This window comes from Propithecus coquereli, unplaced genomic scaffold (genome assembly GCF_000956105.1).
Source record: "Propithecus coquereli isolate 6110/MARCELLA unplaced genomic scaffold, Pcoq_1.0 Scaffold494, whole genome shotgun sequence".
Classification (NCBI taxonomy): Eukaryota; Metazoa; Chordata; class Mammalia; order Primates; family Indriidae; genus Propithecus; species Propithecus coquereli.
The window spans coordinates 592,441-617,710 of record NW_012150774.1 but is presented as its reverse complement, the minus strand read 5'-3'; the positions used below and the strand labels follow the sequence as shown (position 1 = coordinate 617,710).

Here is a 25,270-nt window from a genome sequence, read left to right as displayed (position 1 = left end):
GGATGGTTTTATATCTGGGTTCTCAGTTCTGTTCCACTGGTCAATGGCTCTGTTTTTGTGCCAGTACCAAGCTGATTTTAATATTACAACTTTGTAATAGACTTTGAAGTCTGGTAAATTGATGCCTCCCATTTTGTTTTTATTGCCTAGAATTGTTTTTGCTATGTGGGGTCGTGCTGTATATCTCAAATACATACGATAAAAAATAGAGAAAAAATAAAAGAAATAAATACCAAAACATGCAAGGTATTTAAATAAAAAATGAAATTTTAAAGACTGATAAATAAGAGAGTATCCAAAATAACTAATCATAGTTTAAAAAGTATAAAATAGAACTTTTTAAAATAAAAATATAATAATTTGAAATTTAAGAAAATCAATGGATATGTCAATAAAGAAAGAATTAATGAACCAAAGATAGATCTCAAGAAATTATGAAATTGGAAAGATAAAGAAATAAGGAAGTGGAAAATTATTAACAGTTAAGAGACAGAAGATCAAATTAGGAGATCTAATTTATATTGATTTGGAGTCCCAGAGTGATAAAAGAGAGAGAATGGAGAAGGAACATTATTTAAGGAGATAATAACTGATTTTCCAGAATTGATGAAGAACAGGAATCTAGAGGCATAGAAAGGACAATTTATACCAAGCAGAATATACGTACACCTAGACATTTCATAGTGAACAGAAAATCAAAGAAAAAGAGAAAATCTTAAAGCAGCCAAAGAGAAAAGAGAAATCATCTGCAAACAAATGTTAACTAATCTCATAGTGGGATTTACAATATAGCATCATTGAAAGTCAGGTGACAATAGAAAAATATCTACAAAAAATTTGAATAAAATAACTATTAACCCAAAATTGTGTAATTGACAAAACTAGCCACCAAAACTAAAAAAAAGACAGTTTTGCAAAAATGAAAAGAAGTTTATTAACAATAGATCTATAGTAAAGAAAATTCTATAGGTTGTTTCTTAAATAGGAAAGAAAAGAAGGAAGAAAAGGAGGCAGAAAGGAAGAAACAAAGAACGTAGGAAGGGAAAGATGGAAAAATAAAAAGAACATGAACCCCAATATTTGCAATATTATAAAAAAATTGAGTAAAGATATCAGTAAGCACATAAATAAAACAATAGATATTTCTTGTATATGTTTAAGATATTAGAACAAAATGCTACAAAACATATCACATCACTGACTTTATTAATTTTCATAAAAAAATATTTCAAGTAAACAGAAAAAAAAAATAGAAATGGCGAATATAATTTCCAAATAAAGATATGGAGAAAATGAAAGAAAATGTTGATCTCCTGGAGGTAGAGAGTAGCATGATGATTTCCAGGGGATGGGAAGGGTGAAAAAGAAGGGGATGAAAGGAGTTTGGGTAATGGATGCAAAAATGAAGTTAGATAGAAGGAATAAGCTCTAGTGTTCAATAGCACAGTCTGGTGACTATAATTAATAATTTATTGTATAGTTCAAAATAGTTAGAAGAGAAGATTTAGAATGTTCCCAACACAAAAAATAATGTTCGATGTGATTGATACACTAGTTACTCTGATTTGATCATTACTCATTTTAAGCATGTATCAAAATATTACTTGTACCCCATAAATATGTACTATTATTACATATCAGTAAAAAGCTAAAAATGCAATACTAAAAACATTGTCCAGTAGCCATTGTCCGGGCTACTTTAGGATAGTTTCTGTCAATTTATTTAGTTCATTTGAAGATGCCACACTTTTCTTTTCCTTTGTATGCTTTGTGGGTTTTTTTCCTGTTGAAAACCAGACATTTGAATAATATAATGTAGTAACTCTGGTAATGAGGTTCTCTTTCTGCCCCAGAATTTGTTGCTCTTGGTTGGTGGAGGCTTATCTTGTGTTCTTCCAGTGTTTTGACTAAGATTTCCTCGAACTCAAAGAACTTAAAAAACAAAAATAAAAACAAAAGAAAAAAAGAAAAAAAAGCAACACCTCTCCCCATTTTTTACGATTAGGTCAGAACTGGGTATATCCTTTAACACTTAGCCAGATCATTTAACACTTAGCCTTCATTTGAGCTTGCACTGAGCCAAGAGATCAGCCAGTAGTGAAAGTTTAGGGTCTTCTCAGGTCTTTTCTGAGCACATGTAACATCCTGAATATGCATTTGTCTTTATACATTCCACTGTATACAGGAGAGCTTTGAAATGTCCTAATTTCCCTAAGAAACTCTCTCCTTTGTATTTCTTCCTGGCTCTACATGTTCATTGTATTTATCGTAATTTTTGGCCCCAGGTGGCTGCATGATTGTCAGTCACCTAAAAACTGTGATCCCTAACCCTCAAGCAGCAGACTGGTACCAGTTCATGGCCTGTTAGGAACCTGGCTGCACAGCAGGAAGTGAGCATAGCTAAGCTTCATTTGTATCTACAGCCCCTCCCCGTCTTTCACATCACCACATAAACTCCACCTCCTATCAGATCAGCAGTGGCATTAGATTCAGTAGGAGCATGAACCCTACTGTGAACTGCCCACATGAGGGGTCTAGGTTGCTCACTCCTTATGGGAATCTAATGCCTGATGATCTGAGGTGGACCTGAGGCAGTGAGGCTAGCACTGGGGAGCAGCGGCAAATACAGATTATCATTAGCAGAGAGGTTTGCCTGCACAATATATGTAATGCCCTTGAATCATCCCCAAACTATTCCCCTCCCCAGTCTGTAGGAAAATTTTCTTCCATAAAACCAGTCCCTGGTGACAAAAAGGTAGAGGATCACTGCCTTAAAATATTTTTGCACAATGACTACTGCTCTTTTGACCTGAGTAGGTATTGTTTTTCATAATGGCTGTACTAATTTGCATTTCTACCAACAGTGTACTAGTTTTCCCCTTTCTCTGCATCATTCCCAGCAACTGTTATTTTTTTGTCTTTTTGATAATAGCCCTTTTAACTGGGGTAAGATGAAATCTCTTTATGGTTTTGATGTTGAACATTTTTTCATATACTCATTACTCTTTTGTATGTCTTCTTTTGAAAAATGTCTATCCAAAACCTTTGCACATTTGTAATCAGATTGTTTGTTTTTTGCTATTTATTCATTTACATTCCTTATATATTCTGGTTGTTAATGCCTTATAGGATAGACAGTTTACAAATATAGGTGGTCTATTCACTCTGTTGATTGTTTTCTTTGTTGTGCAGAAACTTCTTAACTTGATACAATTCCATTTGTCTATTTTTGTTTTGTCACCTATGCTTTTCAGATCTTATCCAAAAAATAATTGCCCAAACCAATGTCCTGAAGTGTTTCTCCAATATTTACTTCTAGTAGTTTCATAGTTTCAGGACTTACATTTAGGATTTTAATCTGGTTTTTATTTGATTTTTGAATATGGTGAGAGAAAGGGGCTCAATTTTGTTCTTTTGCATATGGATAACTAGTTTTCCCAGCACCATTATTTGAAGAGACTGTCCTTTTCTCAATGTGGTTCTTGGCACTTTTGTAGAAACTGAGTTTGCTGTAAATGTGTGAATTTGTGTTCCATTGATCTATGTGTATGTTTTTGTTTTTATTTATTCAGGATATTATGGGGGTACAGACATTTTGGTTACATGTAATGCATTTGCACCACCCAAACCAGGGCTACAAGCATGTCTCTCCCCTGTACAATGCATTCCTCTTCCATGAGTTGTAGGTTTACACCTCCATCCACGACCGGCACCCATTGAGTGTTACTACCATGTGAGCATCTTAGTGTTGGTCAGTTCATACCAGTTTGATGGCAAGTACATGCAGTGCATGTTTTTCCCTCCTTGTGATACCTCACTTTGGAGGATGGGCTCAATCTCTATCCAGGATAATATAAGAGGTGCTAGATCACCGTTGCTTTTTGTAGTTGAGTAGTATTTCATGGTATACATATGCCACATTTTATTAATCCACTCATGGATTGAAGGGCACTTGGGTTGTTTCCACATCTGTGCAATTGTGAATTGTGCTACTATAAACATTCTAGTGCAGATGTCTTTATTATAGAATGTCTTATTTTTCTTTGAATAGATACCTACTAGTGGGATTGCTGGATCAAATGGTACTTTTATTTTTAGCTCTTTGAGGTATCTTCAAATTACTTTCCACAGCGGCTGTACTAATTTGCAGTACCACTAGCAGTGTAAGAGTGTTCCAATCTCTCCACATCCATGCCAGCATTTGTTATTTTGGGACTTTTTGATAGAGGCCATTCTCACTGGAGTTAGGTGATATCTCATTGTAGTTTTGATTTGCATTTCCCTAATGATTAGAGATGTTGAGCACTTTTTTTTTTTTGAGGGTACAAACATTATAGTTACACTTTATGTCTTTACCTCACCCAAATGCGGGTTAAAGGCATGCCCTTCCCTCCCTTTATGTTGAGCACTTTTTTATATCTTTTCTGGCCATTAGTCTGTCTTCTTTTGAAAAGTTTCTGTTCATGTCCTTTGCCCATTTATTGATGGGGTTGTTTGATTTTTTCTTGTTAATTTTCTTAAGTTCTGTATAAATTCTTGTTATCAGCCCTGTATCGGCTGTGTAGAAAGTAAATATTTTCTCCCATTCTATAGGTTGTCTATTCACTCTAATGATAATTTGCTTGGCTGTGCAGAAGCTTTTTAATTTGATCAGGTCCCATTTGTTTATTTTTGTTGCTGCTATGATTGCTTTGGGGGTCTTCTTCAAAAATTCTTTACCTAGGATGATGTCTAAATGAGTCTTCCCAACATTTTCTTCCAGAATTCTTAAGGTTTTGTGCCTTAAGTTTAAGTCTGTTATCCAGTGTGAGTTAATTTTTGTGAGAGGTGAGAGGTAGGGATCCAGTTTCAATCTTCTACATGTGGATATCCAGTTTTCCCAGCACAATTTACTGAATAGAGATTCTTTTCCCCAATGTATACTTTTGTCTGCTTTGTCAAAAATTAGATGACAATATCAGGATGATTTTATATGCGGGATCTCCATCCTATTCCAAAGGTCTATATCTCTGTTCTTGTGCCAGTACCATGCTGTTTTGGTTACTATAGCCTTGTAGTAAAGTTTGAAGTCTGGCAAACTGATGCCTCCCAATTTGTTCCTTTTGCTTAAGATTGTTTTGGCTGGTTCCAGACAAAGCGTGGAATTATTTTTTCTAAATCTGTAAAGAATAGTGGTGGTATTTTGATAGGGATTGCATTAATTCTGTAGATCACTTTAGGTAGTATGGACATTTTAACAATATTGATTATTTGAAGAATTTTACAAGCTTATATACGAAACATAAATTGTCCAAGAGTAATCAAAATGTTCCCAAAGAATAAGAGGATGGAGTGAGTGAAATATCTGACTTATAAGATAAAGTCTTATTTTACAGCAATAATGGTTAAGCTAATTTGCAGTAGTTCAGATACACACAAACTAACCAAGAGAACAGAACCTAGAACTCCCTAACCATATGTATAATAGAATCTTGATATATAACAGAGTTTGCCATGCAGGTCACTGAGGAAAGAAGGACTACGTACTCAATGAAAAGTACTGAGACAATTGACTGTTCATATTGGAGGGAAAATACGAAGGGGATATATTGCTGTATAACAAATTACCAAATATTAGCAGCATGAAACAACATAGTATTATTATCTCACAGTTTTCACAGGAAAGGAGTCCAGGCATGGATTACATGGATCTTCTTTACAAGGTCTTACCAGGGTGAAATAAATGTTTTGGCCAGCAAGAGATGTGATTTCATTTGAGACTGTAAAACCTCTTCCAAACTCATTTGTTGCTGGAAAAATTTCTGTGGTTGTAGGATGGAGCCCCTCTGCTCCTAAAGGCCACCCACTGTTCCTTGCTATATCTGCCTCTCTACAGCATGGAGGAATGTATCTTCAAGGCCAACCCGAGAGTGTCTCTTTTGATTGTTTTTCTCTCATTTCTAGATCTTCTTTTAAAAGGATTCCATGAGTTAGTCAGGCCCACCAAGAGTAATCTCCCTTTTGATTAACTTAAAGTCAACTGATCAGAGATCTTAATTGCATCTGTAACAGTGCTTCACCTTTTCCATATACTATAACCTAATCATGGGATTGATATCCCATCATATTCACAGATCTTGCTTACACTCAAGGGGAGAGAATAATATAAGTTATTTATTCCAGGAGATTGGAATCTTGTAGGCCATTTTATAATTGTTCCCACCACACATATATACTTCATAGTATCTATAAAAGTCAATTCACAAAATAGAAAAGTTTTGAAGAAAATATCTTTATGATCTTGAATCATGGACAATGAAAAAATGCTACTCATAAAACAATAGACTAGCAAGTTCTACTCCGGTAAAATTAATAATTTCTTCTTATCATATGATCTAACAAAGAAAATTTAAGAAAAGAGCTATAAACTTCAAACTATTGCAACACATATAATGTAATGGATTAATATTCAAAATATATAAAGCTGATCTCAAATAGTTACCCAGGCCCAATGGTGTATTATGAGTGAGCTACAGGTAGTACAAAGATACTGATCTTAGCTCTCTGTGTGGCAGGGTAGTCCTGGGCAAAACAAAACAAAACTCCCATTACTAGAAACCACATCTGTTTGCTCTCATTATGTCTTACAAATATTATTAATATTTTCAATGTGTGCTATAATGGAAAAATGTTGGAAATCAATGATATAAAGAATTCTTATAATCAATAATAAGAAGACAAACAGTTCAAGAGAAAAATTACCAAAATACAAATAGTTGTGTCACAGAAAAAAAGCACAGATGACAAATAAACATATAAAAAAATAGGAACACTCATACACTGCTGGTGGGACTACAAACTAGTACAGCCTCTGTGGAAAGTAATATGGAGTACCTCAAAGGGCTAAAAGTAGAACTACCATTTGATCCAGCAATCTCATTACTGGGTATCTATTCAAATGAAAAAAAGACGTTCTATAAAAAAGACATCTGCACTAGAATGTTTATAGTAGCACAATTCACAATTGCAAAGATGTGGAAACAACCCAAGTGCCCATCAATACATGAGTGACTTAATAAAATGTGGTATATGTATACCACGGAATACTGCTAAGCCACGAGAAACAGTGATGATCTAGCGCCTCTTGTATTATTTTGGATAGAGCTGGAGCCCATTCTACTAAGTAAAATATCAGAAGGATGGAAAAACAAGCACCACATGTACTCACCATCAAATTGATATTAATTGAGCTACACTTATGTGCACATATAGTAGTAACATTCATTGGGTGTTGAGCAGATGGGGGGGCAATGGGTATATTCACACCTAATGGGTGTGGTACACACCATTTGGGGGATGGACACACTTGAATCTCTGACTTGGGTGGGGCAAAAGCAATATATGTGACCTAAACATTTGTACCTCCGTAATATGCTGAAACAAAAATAAATAAATATATGAATGAATAAATAAATAAATATTTGATTCTGATGTAAAAAACAATAAAAAGACATGCAACTCAATTAGTAATGAAGAAAATGCAAAAGGAATCACTTTTACACCCATTAGATTGGTAGAAATAAAGAAATCTAATGTACAAAACTGTGAACATTTGAATTGGTAGAACAATTTTGGAAAAGCATATGACACTATATTATGAAATGAATATTTGCTTTATTACCTAGCAAGTATATCAACTACAGTTATACCTGAAAATGTGAACCAGAATGTGTTTAATATTGCTCATATCCTAGCTCTCTGGGAGGCCAAGGCGGGTGGATCGCTCAAGGTCAGGAGTTCGAAACCAGCCTGAGCAAGAGTGAGACCCCCGTCTCTACTAAAATAGAAAGAAATTATCTGGACAACTAAAAAAATATATATATATATATATATATATATATATATATATATTGCTCATATCCATGCTGCTTATAAAAGCAATAAAAAAAGAAAAAGAAAATAGGAAACAATGTAAATTCTTATTGACAGGTAATTATTAATTGAAAGTAGTTATATTTAATTCTAAGTAGAACAAAGAAACATTTTTTAAAAATATTATGACCATGTGAAATATGTAATTCAATTTTTTTACACATGCTATATTTAAATTTGGCCAAAACAATTGCTTTAGTCAATGCTAATATAGAAACATTAAAAAAATGAGAAATAAGTATAGCGAAAATTTATTTTTGTTATGTAGCTCCAGAATGCTAGGATATAAAACAATTTTTAAATAATTTTTAATAATAAAGTATATATATATATATATATATATATGAGATATATAGTTATGGGTATTACTAAAGAGAGATCTTCATTTATTCTCTAGCAATATTGGTAACCCCAGGCATTCATTTTCTTTATCAGGTAATGAATAACGCTTTATTATAAATTATTTTTTTGCACAAAATATGACTATATATAGGACTGTATTTGTGTAGTCTTTCTGCTGATTCTTAGTTATATTAAACCCCTAATTTAAGAGTTGCATTTAACTAAATTTGAATTTTTTGTAGGTGTATAAACAATGTATGAATAGATCAGTGTATTTTAGTCAGAAATAATGCTGAATTATATATCATGGTATAATGTGTCTCTCAAAGTATTGCGCCCCCCGTATTGCTGACACATTTTAACATATTTGAGGGATTCTCTTACCAAAGAATATACAAAAATAAACTTGATACCATTAAATCTGGTGATCTAGATTCAAATTTAGCTGTAGCATTTTTAAGGTTTACTACTTAATGGAAATAGCATTGCTCTGGTTTTCCATGTTAACTTTATAAAAAGTATATGCAAATGTGTTGAAAACCACTCTCCACCTACATGTACTTTTTATAAAACCTTCTCAAAGTAGATTTGCATTAATCATGCTTCAAAAGCTTCAAATAAAAATATTCTATAAACAGAAGCCGTGCCATTTCATTGAAAACTTAATGCAGAAACTACAATACAGCAAGGAAAAACCATGTGATAATATAATGATTGAACTTTAGGAATATTCTGACATGACTCGCTGCCATGCTATGAAATTCATATGGATAGGTAGATAGATAGTCTGATGGGCATTTAGACATTTTGAATGTTTTTCTGCTATTGCTTTCTTCATATTTTTATTACATAATGCAACATATTTAAGGAGTATGTTTCTGTTTATTGCTAGGTTATTCAGATTAATTTTGAAGAATTTGACCTGGAGATTGGCTATGATACCTTGACAATTGGTGATGGGGGCGAAGTTGGAGACCCCAGGACTGTGCTTCAAGTGTAAGTTCTCAATGTTTCATTTTTTTCTTAGCCTATCAGATATTTTTGAAATTGTGCTCTCAAATTATTTTTGACATTGATTCCTCCCACTACCAACTACAGAAAAGAGCATGGTAACTTAGTTATTATCATCAACTTCCATATAATCTATTTGTTTGGTCCTTCTTCAATGAGGCTTAAAGCACTTTGTCTGTCTTAGTTCTGTTTTGGAAACTATGGCAAAATAAAATAACCTGGATGGCTTATAAAAAACAGAAATTTATTTCTTACAGTTCTATAGAATGTGAAATCCTAGATCAAAGTATCAGTAGATTTGCTGTCTGATGAGGACTTGCTCTTATGTAACCTTATATTCTCAAAGTAGGGTCTTTTTATGTCACCAATGCATTGCAAATACTTTGTGCACTTTTAAAAATGTAGATTTCTGGGACCCCAAACCCTGATTACTGAATTAGCATCTCTGGGATATGGACCCAGCAATCTACATTTTAACGAACTCACCACATGGTCCTTATGCATGCCAAAGTTTGAAAACTACTGATATAAATATTTAAAAAACTATTTTGGCATAAACGACTCCTAGAGGTAATGCCATTATCATGTGTGTATTTCTTACTGTATAAATTGACGTTTCTTTTCCTTTTTTTCCTTCTCTTCTCTCCTTTCCTTTTATTTCTTTTTTAATTTTACAAGAAGATCTCCTAGTACTATTATTCCAGAATCCTGTAAAAGATGAGGGTTAACCTCATAGTTACACATAGTATATTTTATGCCTCAAGATTAGTATCTTTTTGTTCTTATCTTTCTAGGAAAATAAAACAAAAAAAAAATCCAACAAAAAGCACTACTCTTCTTACTTATCTTCATGCACTCATGACTTCAACTTCAACCTTTCTCTTCTCTCTGCAGCATGGATATCATTGATCAACAAAATTTGGTTGTCTATCTCTGTGCTAATACATCTTCTTTTGTGCTTCCTAAGGTGTGATGGACAAAAGGGCCATGCTTTACAGGCTTTACATGTTCAGTTATGTCGCTCATATTTTTTGTAGCTTCATTTTTAACACTTCTCCTAAAAATGATCAGCATTTTTGTCACCATGTTGAGCCTGTTAGGCAAAGCACCACACCGAACTGATATATTCCAGAAATAATCGATAGTTCCTCCTAGATATCTTTATAGTTTTATAGCTGAAAGCCTGAATTTCATTATACCATAAAATTGTATTGGAAATTGGCAACCATAGAACTAATCTGATCATTAAACATGTTCCTTTCTTGTTGTTTGTCAGGTACAGTATTTTAAAGAACCAAAAATTATATATAAAAATCTGAATTTGTGGTTTCTTTTGACAAACTGGCCTGGATAATCACATGGCAAAAGTTGGCTGGAACCATCTTCTGCCTCCTTTACAGAAGGCATAGATTTTCCATGGCCACTAATCCCTGTATCATTTTGCACTTGTGCTTTTAAGATTCTTTGCTCTGTGTTCCTGGACCTATAGCTTTTTAGGTGTGTGGCATCTGACATAACACAAAATTTGGATTGCTTTAGACTTAAATTATTGTATTATTTTCAAAATAAACATTTGTCTGTTTATCTGACACTTTATAAAAGTTGAAGTTTCTTGGACATTAATAATATGTAGCATATTTGGTGATTCATCCCTACACATTTGAGACCTCAGTTTTTACACATTTGGGATAGATCCCATCATATGTACTTTAGAAATAAGATTGTAAAACATGTATTCGATAGTACATTTTCCCCTTATTCTTTTTAAGAGAGAGAATTGGATTTCAGGTTTAGATTCTTCGAAACATGGACAGGAAAAGGGAGGTTTGCTAGTCAATTGAACAAAAAATATTTCTTAAGATGCTTTTCTCGTATATCTGCCACAAAACAAAAACTTAGTATCTCAGTGTTGGATCAATTATTAGAAATCATCTGTATACCTAACATCCCAGGTCATAGATGCTATGCCCTCCTTTCACCATTGCTTTAAAAAAGGATCATTGAGCTAATTGGTATCATACAATTATAAAGATTGTAAAGACATATATCTTTATAGTAATTCAATAAGACACAGAAGTAAGATGTCAAAATTGTCTTAAATACTAAACTATTAGAACTTGTAAAATATAAAGAGTACATTTATTGGGATTAGGCAGTGACCTGTACAATCCCTGATATTAAAAATAATAATAATAATGTGTTTGAACCATATATTTTAAGCTATTAGAATGTTAGAAACCTATGAAGACAATTGTGAATTCTGATATACCAGTTGATACTGTTTTTATAGAAAAAGTTATTGTATAAATGACGTAGAATGGCCATTAAATATTACTTTTCAAAAGAATACCAAGTAATCAAATGGATGTCCCTACACCATGAAATTCAAAGTTTCCATTGCATCTCCAGTGGGGATTAAAAATTAAAGCTTCATTCTGCAACCATAAACTTTTATACTGTTCATTCAATAGATGTAAATTGGCCCCTTAGTTAGAGTGTGTGAGACCTAGGAGAGAAAAAGAAAAATATATATATTTAAATAATCATTAGACTATAAGAATAGCACACATAGATATAGACCATTATTGTAATTATATATATTCTGCATTTTGCAAAATTCAGAGCAAGGGTACAGTGGCCAATGCCTATAATCCCAGCATTTTGGAGGCCAAGGCAGGAGGATCACTTGAGTCCAGAAGTTTGAGACTAGACTGGGCAACAGAGTGAGACCCCATTGCTACAAAGAAAATACAAAAAATTGCTGGGTGTGGTGGTGTACACCTGTAGTCCCCTACTCAGGATCCTGAGGTGGGATGATCTCTTGAGTCCAAGAGTTTGCAGTCACAGTGAGCTATGTGTGTGCCTCTGTAGTCAACCCTGGGTGACAGTGAGACCCAGTCTCAAAAGCAAAATAAAACAAACAAACAAAAACAACCCTCCAAATAAAAAGAGATAGGGCAATGGTCTTTATTGTACAATTTTTAGATAGTGAAAGGAAAACCCTTATCTATTTTAAATATGGCCATTCATTATCTAAAAACTGAATTCTTATTAAATGAACCTCTGTGTAAGCATATTACAATCCTTTACTTTCTTCATACCTGTTTCTTATAGAGTCTTGTACCCATTCTCATTTGACCTCAATCACCTCAAAAAATCTACTAAAATTGTTATTAGTGGTTTTGTCATCTTTTTAAAAGTTATCATCATCAAGTGCAAAAGATGCCTCTGCTATCTTTTATATTGGAGAATAGTAATAGGGATATTTTAAAATGAATTTTTAAAATTCTATATTAAATGAATGGTAGCTAGCAGTAGCTGAGGCTAGAAGCATCAGATAATTAACTAAAAGAAATGGGCCTACAACTGATTTTTTGCAGAAGTTGATGCCAAGTTTAGGTAAACAACATAAGACCAGGAAAAGAACAAGAATGTTGATGGGAAGTATCTTTACATTACAAATGAATAGTCAAATGGAAGCTGTATCTTACTGACTAAAACCGAGTTATTTTCTGCTGCTAAGAAAATGGAAGAAAACAGTGTCACATTTTTCGTGTTCTCACATTACTGTTATCAGATTGTCTGCTCCATCACTTGTTATATTTCCCTCACTCTGAGGAGTTATATATCTTTTTAAAAAACCTAAATGATTCCTAATTTTGTTCTACATTCCTTTGTCCATAACCAGGGAATGCGTTTCTGAAACTTGCTTTTCTGTCTACAAACAAAATTATACTTCTTTGAAAATATATCTCTTTTACTTGAGTAAGGATGACTATGACCAAATTTAGCTTGTGCCCATCTCCTAAAGGTGTTCAAATAGAAGCTGTCTGAGTAGCTAACCGAGATTTTACAGACTTGGAATTAGATCAAAAGTTCCTTTGAATTCGTAAGACTCTGTGATAGCAGAATTTACTGGTTTTGCATCCAGCAAAGCAGATATAAATTGGAGTAAATCTGAAGCATATTTCTTAATAAGTTTAACTTTTCTAACTGCAGGCCCACCCATGGCATTTGCAGGGCCCAGAGCCAGAATGCAAATAGAAACTCACATATCAAATAACTAAATATTAAAACTTATAAATCAATCTACAAACTGTCAAATACTTAAGTTCCATCTTCCCACCTTGACAAATGCACTTTTATAACAACCTGGAAGGACAAGCTTAAACTTAGAATCCTAAGGCATATATGACTTTTTTGCTAGGATGTGGAGGCATTAGAAAGTCTAGCCCCCAGCCCCAGTGGACAGCTGGCCACCCTCTCTTCTCAACTCTGACTCCATTCATCACAACACATGTAGAAATGCCAGCCTGTACATTCACACTGCCACACCCCTGCAAACAGCCTTCCATTAAGCCTAGGGTTGAACAGGTGGGTTGTGTGTTCCAGCCCTGGAAGATAGGCCTGGAAAAGAGGCCCATGCAGGTCCAGGTGGCAGGGAATTCCAAGGTCCTGCATACCAAGTGTGTTCTAGAACAGTGCTTCAAACAAGCAGTCCAATAGTTTTTATTTCTGATCCTTCCTGAATTGATATTTTGGTAATGTGAAAGAAAAATGAAATTCCTAGAAAAAATGGTATAAAAACACAGATAAATACAGTCCCATTTTTTTTGATTATTAAATTTACCAGATGTCAAATTATTCTTCTAAATTGCTCTAGAAATTTTACGATTTTACTCCCAATTTCTGTACTTATCACATTGTGGGATAGAAACTAGTCTAGGATCTCAACGGGGAGGCAGGGGAGAGGCAGAGGCCCCAAGCAGGCAGGCACATCCCTGGGCAAGAGCTGGGCTAGCGAAAGATCAGAGCAGGGCCCAATATAGGAAAAGATTCACAGAAGGGGCCCATCTTGCCCCTTCAAAACAACATTACCTACATGGCATGGTACACTTTCAAGAACATATTTTAAAAGCCCGATTGTTCCTATTCAATTCTGATTGAACTTACTTGAGTCCTTTCTTTTCTATTTCTGGTTAATCTGGCTAGTGGTCTATTGATTTTGTTTATTTTTTCCAAGAACTAACTTTTTGTTTTGTTGATTCTTTGTACTATTTTACAACGAGCTGATCTTTGACAAAGCAGACAGCAACATACACTGGGAAGAATAAGTCCTATTCAATAAATAGTACTGAGAAAACTGGATAGCCATATGGGCAAGAATGATAATAGGACCCCTAGATCTTGCCATATAAAAACAATTAATTCAAGATTGATAAAAGACTTAAGTGTAAGGCATGAAACCATAAAAATTCTAGAAGAAAACACAGGAAAAACTCTCCTAGACATCAGCCTAAGCAAAAAATTTGTGATTAAGACCTCAAATGCAAATACAGCAATAAAAAATAAATAAAGTGAACTTAATTAAATTAAAAAGCTTCTGCACAGCAAAGGAAATAATCAACAGAGTGAATAGACAACCTACAGAATGGGAGAAAATATTATCAAACTACATCCAACAAGGGACTAACATCCAGAATCTACAAAGAACTCAAATCAGCAAGAAAAAAACAACCCCATAAAAAAGTGGGCAAAAAATATGAACAGAAGTTTTTCAAAATAAGATAAGACAAATGGCCAATAAACATATGAAAACATACTCAACATCACTAATCATTAGGGAAATGCAAACTGAAACTACAGTGAGATACTACCTTACCACTATCATAATGGTCATTAATAAAAAATCAAAAAACAATAGTTGCTGGTGTGGATGCAGAGAGAAAGGAATACTTATATACTATTGATGGGACTGAAAATTAGTGCAACCTCTATGGAAAACAGTATGGAGATTCCTCAAAGAAACAAAAGTAGACTTACCATTCCATCCAGCAATCCTACTAGTAATTATCTACCCTATGGAAAAGAAGTCATTTTACCAAAAAAGAGACCTGCACCTGAGTATTTATCCCAACACAATCCACAATTTCAAAGATGTGGAAGCAACCTAAGTGCCCATCCATTTATGAGTCTATACACACACACACACACATACACACACACACACACACACACACCCCATGGAGTACTACTCAGCCATAAAAAGTAATGAAATAATGTCTTTTGCAGCAACTTGGATGGAATTGAAGACCATTATCCTAAGTGAAGTATGTCAGGAATGGACAAACACCACATGTACTCACTAATAACTAGGAACTAAATAATGGGCACACAAGGACACAAAGATGTAAAAGATATTGGAAACCATAAGGGGAGGACAGTGGGAGAGGATGAGGGATAAAAACTTACTTTTCCAGCACAATGAACACTATTCTGGTGACGGGTACGCCAAATGCACCAACAAAACGTTACCTTATACATCCATGTAACAAAAATGTTTGTACCCCCTTAATATTATAAAATTGTAAATAAATACAAAATTTTCAGATATACAAGAGTAAGAAAAATAAAACCCAATTGAAGGAAATTTATTTTCAATAATGTTTTTCTAACAGAGACAAGTAATCTCTATTTAAACATTTTATTTAGCAATATGTTTACTCATTTGTGAACTCCTTTTTGTTTTTTCTTAAGTTTGATTTATGTGCTAGAGAGTTAGTTTTTGGCAACAAAATTATTTTACAAGTCAATTCATTTAGAAAGATTAAATAGTTGAAAGTGAGAGAACATAGTCAAAAGTGGGAAATGCATTTAACAGCAAACCAACTCGTATCAAAATATTTGAAAGTCTTTTATAAGAAGATGGCTTCAGCCTATATTTAATTTTATAAGTTCTAATTAATTTGATAAATATATGATAAATCACTCTCAGATATATTTAACAATTATGGGACATTCTCACATTTTCTATTTTGGTTAAAGTATTGAATTAAGGATTGGAAATATATGTTATTTTTGCCTTTCATTTTCTTTCCATATTTAGGTTCTAAAAGGTTAAATAAATTACTTCTTCTATTTCACAACAAAGTAGTCCATGAAGTCATAACATATTCAACAGCTAAAATACTCCTCCAAAAACATAATTAATTATTAAGCATTTTAAAAAATAATTGTTATAAAAATTTATTTTCTTGAAGCATAAAGTATATAGTTTTTATAATTCAGTAACTTAAAAATAATTGAAGGGTTCTACATTTCTTCACCTTGAAGCTTTGACGCTAAAGAAATACTCAAGACAAAGTTACGAACAATAGTCGTTTAGTAATAGAGATAGCACTGTAATTGGACATCATACACAGTGCTAAGTTCTTCACATAGTTTTATCAGATGAAAGTTCCTAAAATAATGGAAATTTAAAACACAATTCAGAGAGTTGTTGTTTTGTTTCTCTCTGTCTCTGGCTCTATGCTCACTTTCACTCCGATGTAATTACTTAGAGGGAATTTTTTTTTTCCAAGTTTGAAATAGTATTTTTTACTCCTGGCAACTTCCTCATAGTCATATAGTGGAAAATGTCAATACAGATCAGAATATGAACTTGACTAATCGATAATTCAGATAATGGATTTCAATAATCACAATCTTTTAAAGGGTGCCAAAAGAACTTCAACTTTTCACAGATCGTTTCCCATGTTCTATTTTCACACTTATGTATAAATTCATCTAATAGAGAAAGTAGATGTGATTTTTTTTTAAGAGATCTAACAGTGATGGTAGTACAGTTACTAGCATCAAGATCATTCCAGCTCTCATGGGGGAGATGATTGTTAGTCCACCCTTCTCAACTGTATAGCAGCAGACTGAGAGGATTAGAAATGCATTCTATGAAGCATATGATACTGTTTCCCTTTTTTCCCTTTTCTGTTGTATGTTTTACTATTAAATTCATAATAACACTATAAAAATTATCTGAAAACATGTAAAATAAAAGATCAAAATTGTCTGTTATTTTTAAGGTACCCCTGGAAATTTTGTAAGTATATACTGATGTTGGATGACATTTTTGAACAAACATCTTGAAGAAGGTGACAAATTTGATCTGGATATCCAAACATGCTTTCAATTCTATGACTTTGAAATTCTCATTTCTCCTGGAAAAATTAGTAAAATGCAAAATCTCATTTTTAGGTAGGTATATATTAGTATAGGCTGACAACACTCTTCCCTGACTATTTCTCTTTTTATTTTAAATATATCTGCACACACTTACTTCTGGGTTAATATAATTTTTAAATAAATATTTTATTTATTTTAATACTATTTTAATGAATAATATTACTATACTAGTTTTATGGAGAAGATAGCTGTTTTCATTAGTTGTATAAATAGATCTCTATACTTGCTCTCAGGTAATTGAGCCCTATATTTTAACATACTACTTTGTCAAAGGAATTACTTTTTTTTGTTAAGTATGCAACAATTTACTTTTTCAAAATCTATGATTTTGAAAGAATTTTTTCAAACATTCTTTTTGGTATAATAGTAATAATCGTGATATTTGCCTTGAACAAACTCTCCTATATCCAGGGAATTATACCTTTCCACACTTTGCTTTTGACTTCAATAAATGCCAACAAACACCATGAGCTAATGAGAGACGGTAATGTACTAGATGCAGCAACAGGGTGATATTTTTAGAGATTAATGGGCACAGAATAAAAGGGCTTGGAGAATTGACTAGTCAGAAAACATCCTTTGCTCCTTATGTTAGAGTTATTAAATCAAGAAAAAAGAAATCTCTTCTTACTGCCTTTTTCTCTATTTTGCACCCTTCCCTTTCCCCCTTCACCATACACACATGTGTGCTCACACACACACACACACACACACAGACACACACACACACACATATACACACTCATACCTTGAAGGCAGGGACCATCTTCTACTCGTCTTGGATATCCCAAAATATCTAACACAAAGCCTTATGTTAACACTGTTAGACGTTAACAGGAATTATAGTGGGAGAAAAAAAATTATTCTGTACCAAGACACACCTGCTGAGGTCTATTAGGATAAAGGGTATCTTTGCAAACATTAGCATGGACATGCCCTGAACCGTATAGCTCTGTAGGCCTACCTGGGGATTTCAGCACTTACTGGTAACACATCTAGGAAAAACAATCAAACTCACTCCACTTTCATCATGTGGACAAGATTTGACAGGCAGTAATGCAAATGACTTGCTATTGGGAAATAATAAATATATGTTCTTGGAAATCGGAATTAATTTAGGCCAAAATATAAAAATAATCTCTGTGACATTTTGATTATTGACAACAAATTATTAAATATAAAGAATAGTTTACTCTTTATGATTCTTCATTATTTCTTCATTGTGATTATTGCTACATCTGTCTATTGTAAAAACACTGATGATTTCACTGAAAACAAGGATTTACTTCTGTTTTATTTTGGTTCATTTTATATATGTGTGTATTTTTGTATGCATTAAATAAGCTTAAAAAATTTAGTTGTCTTTTTCTTTTCTAGGCACATTTGTATTATGGAAGATATTTAAAAACTGGTTGTAGAAGAATAGAAAGAAAGAGTATATAAATAAGATAGATTTCCTCCCACAAATACTAAGTATTGTAAGCAAGATCTGGTTAGTGTGCTGAATATATACAACAAAGTATGCATAGGTGAAGACAAAGATGTGCATGCTGAAATTATAGCTTCCAAATTCAATTTCCTAAAAATAAATCTTTATACAGAAATCTGTTTGTAAAGGTAATGGGAACCATGACAAACCTTCTCAACACATTATACTTTTGAATTAGCCAATAACTTAAAACTTCCAAAGCCCATATCCATAAAGAAATTAAAGCCACAATTATTGACTACTTAGCTAAATGAGGTAGGATTTATGTAGTTCTGTCATTCCCTAGTACTTTATATATTTTGATTTTAAAATTATGTATTATTCTTCCAATATGTTCATTCACATTCTGAACTCTGCTATGATGTTTCAGGGTTGTTGTTTTTAATCTAATTTTTTCTTATCATTGTCATCCTTAGTGAATTGTGTGTACTCCAAAATGAGTTTATGCATAATTTGATAACATTGTATTAGAAGAAAGAGTATTAAATGCATTTCCATTAAAAGCAAAAGTTACGAATTTATATAATACAAAAATTATGTTGGAATATAGGACTGCAGTTGTCATCTCAAATGGGTACACCCATATTCTTTAACTGATTATAAAGAAAATCAAGCATTAAGCCTAACAGAAATTTCATAGAATTCTGTCCTTTATTTCTTATTCTAGTTCAGTACTTAAGGAAGATTTTTGAGTGCACTGATTTAGTGCTTTAACTCTTTTTTTCTAGCATGGAAGGACTAAGTAGAAAGAGTAGAATGCAGTAGGAACACTGAGGTTACTGAGCTTGTAAGTAAACGTGTATTAATGAAGTATTATTTTTAAATTCACAATAAGTTTAAAAAGTTGTATTAAAAATATCTTCAAATATTAAAAGAATTTGAAGAATCATTTGAGAGTCTTATGAGAATGATCTAATACTCCTAGGTGTGTAGCCCAAAATATCCTGTACTGTCACAGATGAGGGCTGGGTACAAAGTTGTCCAAAACAAGTAGATCTTACTGTTTGAGTCTAAACCAATGTTTGAAGGGTTGCTGACAGGAATTAGCTGTTGAGGTTACATGCAAAGACCAGGGTTCTAAATGAAATATCTTTCCAGTGTTTGGAAACTATAATCTAAAATAAAATTAACTCCCAACCCAGTGAATTCTCTCCACAAAATATAGAAAAGAATGAAACAATTTTTCTATTGAATAAGGATTAAACCAGACTGTGATGTGTATCATAGAAAATCTGTTAAGGAGATTGCAAAAAAGAAAAATATATCTCACCCTTTTATATTGCCAAGCATATATAATCCATTGCACACATATTGGTTGTCCTTATCAAAGAAAAAAACAAACTCCTATCTTTATAACAAGGAGGAAGTCACATAATCAAGCCAAGTGCCTAGGATTTAACTCTCAGTGAAACCGGGACACAGGACACTGTCTTTCTTGATGTTTATATTTCAAAAAGATGGCTCCAAATCTCCAAGAAAAACTTTCCTGGGATGTAAAACTGGTAAGAAGTTTATTGAGCTTTCGAAACAATTATACATATCTGAGAGAAAAAAAAGAAACCATTTGCAACTTCAAATTTTCTAATGGAAATGCTAAAGAGTAGTGGGGTCATGGGGAGTTCTCTTACCTTTATGGTACCAGGGAAGTTTTTACACTTTTTTTTTAAGATTTCTATTTACACACTCGCAATTTTTTCTTGTTGTTACTATTTTATAATAACACTACAATTTTCTGATTATTTCTATTGCTGTTTCTACTTTTCTCTGGGACTTTGCAATCATGTAAATGTACAACAAATACATAGTAAAAAATATAGAATAAAGCAATTATCAGAAATACAATAGGATGAATTAAAAAATTTAGTACATTATTAGCCTTGGAGGAATAACCTTCAAATATATCATACCAATGGTGAATGGTTAAAGCGGATTCTTAATTAGCTATGAACAAAAATTCTCCTTCATGATACATTAATTTTCAAACTGTTGTAATATTTATATTGCTTATACTTTTATATGATTAACTAGTTGAATATTATTTTGTAGATCCTTATGAAATCTTACTAAAACCAAGCCTAAGGAGTACCTTAAGCTCAGATTCTAATCATTTAAATTTTTAACCTAAGAGTTTTTCTAGGAAGCCCCCAAATCTTCTGAGTTCTCATCAAACTCATAAATAGTATTATTAATACGTTTACAAGATAATCTGAGACCTTCAATAATTATTCCATTTTACCAATATTTTTTTGCAAATAGAAAATACAATAATCACCATTAATGTTATGAGAATAATAAGCTCACTAGAGTCTTTCTTTCAGTTGAGTTCAGTGCCAACATCAGTAACTCTAGAAAAATTAAATTCCAAGTCATTTTGGGGAACCACTAATCCTTCCAGGGTACTGGCTGCACATGGCAAAGATGGATCTGTCTGGGATTTTCTTTCACTTTGATAGCCATATGAATGATCAGCAGCATTTGAAAGGATCCCTTTAACTAAGAACAGACCATCTTTCCTCTGGAACACTTTTAGATAAATCGAATCTCCTGGTCAATAGGGGTGTCAGAGTTCATCTGGCAGGTCCTTCCAGGTGCTTATGACTTTATGTCTCAGGGATTCTAAGGAAGAGGGAAGACTTTTGAAGTATTAAACTTGGTTATCGAGAACATTCAGTTACATCGGGCACAGGACATGGTCTATGACTAAAATACATAGGCCTGGCAAATACTAGTTCGAATGGAAATATACCATGCTTGCTTGCAAAGGTCATTCTAATTTTTGACGAGACTAGCAGGAAAGTTCAAGGCCATTTTAATCTAGTATATTGCTACACCTCAGCAAAGAGTTACATTCATCTTATAGGAATCTATAAATAATTACATAATTACTGATGACAGTGGAAATAAAATGACTTCCTCTTCCTGATTCATTATGCCTTTGCCTTAGTATCCCAAAATTGAAAATAATGGGTATTGAGAGAGACTTTACCACTGCCTGAGCATTGGCATTTGAAGAGGGAGAAAGACTTCAGGCCATCCAAACATTATATACACCATAACTAGACAAAATCTCTTACTGTCTGTAGAAGTTAATTCTATGAAATCCAACTGCCACCAAGTTAAAACTGCCACAGAAGTAGCCTGTAAAAAATTTTGTTGACAAATAGCTCATCTCTTTAAAATGTTTTGAATAATTTCATCTTTTAGATAGGCATAGTAATAATCTAGTGTCTTTAAAATCTTTGTTTCACTTGGATGAATATGTTGATCATACAACATTCTTAATCAAGCAAATAAGTGTAGTATAGGAATTATTTTATAAGATGATTTCCATATTTCAGTCAAATTTTTAACACCCTTTTCAATTAATTTGTAAATTTCCTTTTGTGAAGCATATATTTGAAAATTAACAAATGTTTCTTGTATTGAAAGTAAAGCTTCCAAGTTTGAAATCTGTCAGGTTTTAAAAGCAGCTTTTGCAGTTCTGTCAGCAAAATCATTGCCTTTAAAAATTTTGTCAGTATGTCCTGTGTGAGCTGTACAATGGATTACTGATGTGAGGGGACCATTATACAGCATTTAACAAATCAGCTATCAGTTTTCCATGAGATATTTTACATACCCTAAAAGTTGAAAAGTATCTATTTTTCCAAATTTCCTCTGTTATATGATAGATATGAAAAATGCATTTTCTTTCTATAATATTTATTTACTTATCTATCCAGCTTTCTATCTGCCATCTATCTGCCCATCTATCAAGAATTGCAGCTCTACTGGCTGTTATTAACAGCACTGCTTGCACCAGCTTAATTTTAGACAAAATATAAGCTTCAAAATGTTATAAGTCTCATAGCATACAAAGCTTAAATTGATCATTTTTATCCTAAGTACATGATCCACCAGTAAACATTATTAAATTGGCATTATGACCAAGAATATAAGATAAATAAGGCCTGAGCCTAGTGTCTTCTTCTATTACTATTGTAATACAATCATGATCATCTATTTGATCAGGATCTGGTAGAAAACTAACACGAAGTAGGATATTGCATCTCCCAGGCACAATATCAGGATTGATGCTTGTTCTTAACCAGTCTAATGGCACACCTGCAAATCTGGATCTTTTGTACTTGTAACGTAGCTGTTACAGTATGTAGGACATGCCAATAAGTGACTCAAGGTAAGACCTTGAGCCTTTTTAAACATGTCTGCTGCTCCTACCTCATTCTGTCATCCACAGTGCCACTGCCTACAAAAGAACTGAGAAATTTGTTATTGATGTGTGACCTAATTCCAACTCTTCAGCTAAAATTCCAAAAGTACATCTTTATTTTCATGACAAAACAAGTGAAAAGGCTTTTCCTTTTGAAATCCCCAATGCTGAAAATATATCCAGTTTTAATTTGAACAACTTCTACCCACCAAATGAAAGGATTTGAAGAATTATCAGTCAATTGTTCCATCAGAGTTTTTGTCCACTCTACAAAAGTGGAATCTATTGTCTATAATATCTTGCTAGTCTCCAAAATTGTCTAAATTATTTTTTGTAGTAGGACATTTTATCTGCAATAAAATGGATTGACTTCTACATGAGGCCTTCAGGATCAACAGATACCCTAAATATTTTATCTCAATTTGGCAATATTGCAATTTGTCTATTGAAACCTTATGAATTTGTGAAGGGGGCAGTTGTAATAAATCCAAAGTATCAGTTTTTCATTGCTTCTTAGCTTCTGAGCCTACCAACAGCCATCTACATATTGCAAACTTACAAATTCCCCTACTGAGACAAATTTATCTAAATTTTCCTGTAAATGATTATCAAAATAGTAGGACAGTCCAGAAACCATTGAGGAATCCTTTACCATAAATACTGGATTCCTTTCCAAGTAAAAGCCAACAGGAATTTAGACTTGTTCACTAGAGGAACAAAAAAAAAGAGCAGAACATAGATATATTGGAGAAAAACTTTGCAGGCCATGGTACCAAAATTATAAAAGTTCTAGTATTAGGAACTACAGGTGTTAATGGAACAGTTAATTTCTTTCTTTCTTTAAGATCTTGTACAAAGGTCAACCATCTTTATCAAATTTACCTTCCTTCCTTACTAGAAGTATGACAGTATTGCAGGGTGAATATCCTTTTTAAACTATCCCTTGTCTTTCTAATTTTTTTATAGCTGGTTTTATTGCTTCTAATAGGGGCTTTAACGAAGGGTATTGCTAGACACATGTCCATTGCTTATGCTTTTTGTAAGCTATTTTTATTTGTTCTACAGCTCAAAATAATTAAGTGCCATTATTGCTAGGGTCCAAAGTAATGAATTGGTTGGTTTCAGCTCAGGGTATTTATCCAACACAATGTGAGACTGCCATTCTCTGCTATACTCCTTTTCCGAAAGAGCAGAGCACTAGAAAGGAGACATTTTATAATTCAGAATCTTTTATATGACTGCTGTGGGGCCAAATGACCTTCAGCTTGCCTACTGAATTCAGGCATTGCCATTCATATCCCAACCTCTTCACCAAGTATTGGGGGATATATGGTCAAAAATAAAATCTCTGTCATCCTAGTGAATCTTCTTTACAAATGTAGGAAAAACTGAAATAGGAAATTTATTATTTAAATTATTTTATTATTTTTTTTAGATTTATATATAACCTTACACTAACACTCGGGAACTATAGAATCAAGGCAAATAGAAGAACAAGTAAGCAAGGGATCAATTTAGCTTGCATATGTTAGTTGTTCTTTATGATTTTAAAAATTACCATTCTAGAGGTTTCAGGTTGGTAAGACAATTCAGGACTGAGAAGGACATAAGAGGATTTAATAAAGAAAAATAATTAAATTTTCACTGAAAAGTAACCTTTACAATCCATTGTGAGATAGGTTGTTGGTATGTTTGACATGGTGTAGCTGAGCAGATGCATACGCTGTAGACTTAAGCTCTCGTGCCCATTTCATAATGGCTTTACATTCCTTTCTGTCCTACCTCAGAGCTTGAGTCCTCACTCATGCCTGTAAACCTGCATCTTTCTCTCTAGCTCAAAAGATTAGTACCTAATTGCAAAGATGTGGAATCAACCCAAGTGCCCATCGGTTCATGAGTGGATTAATAAAATATGGTATATGTATATCATGTAATATTACTCAGCCATAAAAAAAGAATTAATACCTTTTGCAACAATCTAGATGGAACTGAAGACCATCCTCCTAAGTGAAATATTACAAGAATGATAGAACAAACACCACATGTACTCACTATTAAATTGGAACTAATTGATCATCACTCATTTCCACAGATGGATTAAAACTCAACGAAAATTATGTAGGTGGGAGGGGGAGAAGAGAATAGGTGAAATCATAACTAACAGGTACAATGTACACTATCTGGATGATGGGCACACTTATAACTTTGACTGAAGCAGTAACAAAGCAATCCATGTAACCAAAACATTTGTACCCCTTTAATATTCTGAAATAAAAATTTAAAAAATT

The 25,270-nt window shown here is 33.1% G+C and overlaps 1 protein-coding gene across 1 annotated transcript in view; it reads left to right on the top strand.

The window, feature by feature from the left end:
- LOC105819659 (CUB and sushi domain-containing protein 3) overlaps positions 1-25,270 on the top strand; it is a gene marked incomplete at both ends in the record, with an annotated part of 761,280 nt that overhangs the window by 154,243 nt on the left and 581,767 nt on the right. Inside the window, one exon of the mRNA XM_012655960.1 lies at positions 9,146-9,249. Within this exon, the coding sequence (XP_012511414.1) occupies positions 9,146-9,249 (104 nt within the window). The remainder of the gene's footprint in view (positions 1-9,145; positions 9,250-25,270) is intronic.